General features: G+C 43.8%; 1 protein-coding gene across 1 annotated transcript in view; it reads right to left on the bottom strand.

The window, feature by feature from the left end:
- Window positions 1-4,011, bottom strand: part of PDSS1 (decaprenyl diphosphate synthase subunit 1) — a 19,150-nt gene extending 15,139 nt beyond the window's left edge. The window contains exons 1-2 of the mRNA XM_021711880.1: window positions 3,837-4,011; window positions 2,828-2,854 (exon numbers count right to left, since the gene is read on the bottom strand). Of these exons, the coding sequence (XP_021567555.1) occupies window positions 2,828-2,854; window positions 3,837-3,971 (162 nt within the window). The 5' untranslated portion in view covers window positions 3,972-4,011. The remainder of the gene's footprint in view (window positions 1-2,827; window positions 2,855-3,836) is intronic.
- Between the last annotated feature and the right edge of the window lie 16 nt (window positions 4,012-4,027).

Genomic DNA, 4,027 nt, shown 5'->3' with positions numbered 1-4,027 from the left:
GCTACCACACCCGGCTAATTTTTGATTTATTGTAGAGATGAGGTCTCGCCAAGTTGCCCAGGCGGGTCTCGAACCCGAGGGCTCAGGCAAACCACTCACCTGAGCCTCCCAAGGCGCGGGATTACAGGCTGAGCCACCGAGCCCGGCTTACTTACATTCTTAAATCCGTTTAAAACAAAAATTCAAGGTCTCAAAAGTATCCAAAATGGCGAGAAGGAAAAATATTTCAATACTAAGGAAGAAGTTTACATGTACACAACACTGCCTATTTTAAGTTATTGTTCCTAAACATACTTTAGCAATGGTACTTATGGATAAATGATGCTAAAAAACCAACCAACCTCAGCAGCACATTTTGATATTAACTTAATCAGAGGTCAAAGAACAGTAGAGAGCTTCTAAATTATTCAGAGATGGAACACATATTAAGTCCAGCAATTACTAAAAACGATTATGAGCCAGAAATTGAGACAGGCCTTGGGAACTCAAAGACACAGACAGCTAGTCTTAAATAATTCAGGGATAAATGTATTTAAAAAATATATTTTTAAAATCAGATTTAAGGTGGTAAGGGCTCTTATACAGAATATTCCAATGAAGCATTTTGACAAAAAGGACAAATTTAGCTCGTAGTAAAAATAAGACTAATTCACTCCATTAGCAATAAAGTCTTATGGCATGCCTTCTGATCTTTACAACTACAGCTGGAGAACTTAAGGTTCAGAAAAGTTGTCTGAAAAACTGACATGCAGATATGTTTACAGCATATCAAAGGGGAAAAGCACCTGCAGAACTGTGTGTTATGTGATACCACTAAAAATCTACACACACACAAAACAGAGACTACAGTTTGAAAGCACATAAACCTGGGTGTTAAAAGTAGTTATTGTGGAATAAATAGGATTGTGAATGTATTTTGTCTTATCTCTTTGTTTGGTATATCTTTTCTGATTTGTCTCTAATAAACATGTATTGCTTTAGTCATATTAAAATGACAATAATGGTTGACTTTGCCAGGTACTGGCCAAAAAGTTTAGTCTAAGTTCTATTCATACCACCATAGTATTATGTATTCATAAGTATTATGTATTCATAAACCAATAAGAACATTTGTGACATCCCAGGCAATTAAAACGTCCCAACAAAGTGATATTCATCCCTTTAGCTTTTTACCATATATGACAACCTATTTTTTTTCAGTATCCATGGGAAATTAATATGAATTCAGTATTTTATCATGTTTATAAATAAGGACAACTTAATGGAAGAGCAACAATTATTCAGTTTGAGACCCAGTGATAGTTCTCTAACTTGGAGTGAGGGGTTAAAATTACGTAGCTTTTTACTACCAGGCAGCCTAACAGTTGTCAGTACTATGGTCTTTGGAAGATAGATCTTCGTTCAAGTCTCCACATACATTACTTTGTGACATCTTTCTGATATTATCTACTCACGGAGAGATGCTGAGATTAACTTAGAGGGTATATGTACTGTTCTCAGCTCAGAGCTTAGTATACAAGTGTATGTTTTAATGCAGTATCAATTCAATGAAGCCATTTTCTGCTTTAAGAGTACCCCAGAGCAATGTTTTCCAAAGTGAGTTTAGAGGGTCTCAGAGAGCAGTAAAGTATCAAGAGAGTTGTGAGACTAAAGTTGTAGAACACTACCATTTTCCAGTTCTGATTTGCTCTCTATGTTTTCCTCATATACCCTCTCTGAATTTACTTTTTAAAATAAGAGAAAGTGTGGGTAAAAAATCAAGACATACTGGCAAGTGATTTGGCACAATCACATGCATACTGGTTTTTATTCTACTAATAGTGAAGTCAGGAGAATGCACAAACATCAGGAGGCAGTGGCCCTGTTGGAGAGTCAGACGTGGCGTAATTATTGTTGTTCTTTATTGCCAGGGACTATTAGGCCCTGAGAGATTTGAAGTAACCAAAACACACATGCCTGAGGCTGACACCAGATTGCGAATGTATTCATTTATCATGATAACATCACTAACACATGAATCAGAATTACAGGGCACTAGTTTCATGGGCAGAGTCCCTTCTGCAGTCATGTGGGCGACATGGAGGCCCAAGGCATATTCTCTCCAGAAAAGCATCCTTCCCATGGATAAGGTTACTTGGTGGGCATGAAATTAAAAAAAAAAAAAAAAGTAGCACACAGAAAGGAAGCATCTAGTGGCATCAGAGGATGGATGCATCCATCGCTTCCAATAATGTCCTCATCTGTGGAAACAAACACATCTGAAGGACAGTACTGAAATGAATCCCAGCAAAGTGTCCCTTCCTCTAAGGCTTTTTCCCATGCACCTCCCGGCTCTCCATATATTATTCTCTCTTTACTCTCTAGTCTGTCTACTAGCCCAGCTGCCACTCCTTCTCCAAATGTCTTTTTTGGATGGTAATTTGGGATATGTATCCACTTTGATACACAGTATTTATTTATAAATGTTATATATGTTATATTGGTAAATGGTGTTGGATGAGTATGAGTGCATGAACATATGAAGTGTAACAAATCTGAACAAAACTGAAGAGTCCTAAATTCAAATAAACAGCGAGTCCATAGATTTTGCAGTTATTTAACAGTAAAATGGCAAGACGAACAAAACCAACTCCATTTTAGACTGAAGGGGGGCTCTTGCCTCTGTCCACACTTGCGCATGGGCTAGAATAACTTTGAAACATTGAAAAGATAATGTAGGAACAAGTATGCAGCTGTCTGGATTAACTCCGGGAAAAGGGGGGAATATGTACACTAACTATGCTTTGTTAAAGATTTAAAGGAACATCTTGACCGTTCAACCAAGGACAAAGGAGTTTCCCAATCCTGTCCTCTTCTCCCTGCCCTTAGCAGAATAAGGGCCAGAAATTTGTACTGACTTTAGATGGTCTTTGAGAGATTAGTCTGCCATCTCCTCAGGTTGTCAGCTCTTGAATAAAACAGTTTTCCTTTCACCAGTCCTTGTCTCTGGAGTTGGCTTGTAAGGGACAAGCAGGACCCAAGTTCGGTTACAGTTATGTTAACAGAATGGGCCTACCCCAAGGCACACTGAGAATCATTCGAAAGTTTGGAAGGACTCTCAGAGCCACACAAAGTCCATTCACGGGGCTAAAGTGACTGGAAAGGGAGGAAAATTAGAATGGATCCAAAGGCAGCAGGGGAGAATCTGAAAGAAGCATGGCCAGTGTTGAGATTCTGACTTTCCTTCAATAAGTCACAGATCAAATAAAAAATGACTCCAAGATTTCTCTCCTTCCGACATCCCTGGGCCTCTTCTCCTTCTAGTGCCCTTCTAGCCCCATCCAGGTGTGTGCTCCCTCCAGAGCCACCGCTGTAGGACTATGGCCCAGTTCACCCTAGCACCAGCCCTGCATTCTCCACAAGACCTTTTCCGATTATTATTCCAAGACCAATGTGATCGGAGAGCTCGGAGCACCTTTTGCTCTAACATTCCAGGTGAGATCTGTCTTCCTCCAAGACGAAAGTACATAGTTGCAGGAGCTCTCCAGGCTCCACCTTTGAACACACCCCAGTGGACAATCTCATCGCTCCCGGGTTTCTCCCCATCGCTTTCTCCCCTCCCCAAACGCTCCCTTGGTCCCCAGGTCACCGCTCTGCACCCTCGCGTGGGGCACCCCCACTTCACACAAGCACGCGGGTCGGTCCCACCACAGGCGCCCGGCTCCCCCGGAGTCCCACCCAGGAGCGACTCCTGCGTCCTGGTGCCCCGGCGCACGTGCTCCCGGCTCCCATTCATTCGGCACGCCGCTGTCATTGGCGCCGTGACCTCTGCGCCCCGCCGGGCGCGCGCCTCCCACCCTCACCTGCGCGAGGACGTCGGCAGCGGCGCGCGGCCCGGGCGGCCCTGCACCTCCCAGGGAGCCGGGCCCGGGGCTCTGTGCCGCCGGCCTCCAGGAGCAGCCGCGCCGCCACCGCCAGCAGCGCGAGGCCATGGTCCGCGTCTGAAAGTCGCGGCAGGGCGGCAGCTCCGCCTCTGGCCCGGCGGTCC

Source organism: Carlito syrichta, unplaced genomic scaffold (assembly GCF_000164805.1).
Source record: "Carlito syrichta isolate Samal-C Ts95f unplaced genomic scaffold, Tarsius_syrichta-2.0.1 Scaffold302821, whole genome shotgun sequence".
Taxonomy (NCBI): Eukaryota; Metazoa; Chordata; class Mammalia; order Primates; family Tarsiidae; genus Carlito; species Carlito syrichta.
This window is presented reverse-complemented; position numbering and strand designations above follow the sequence as displayed.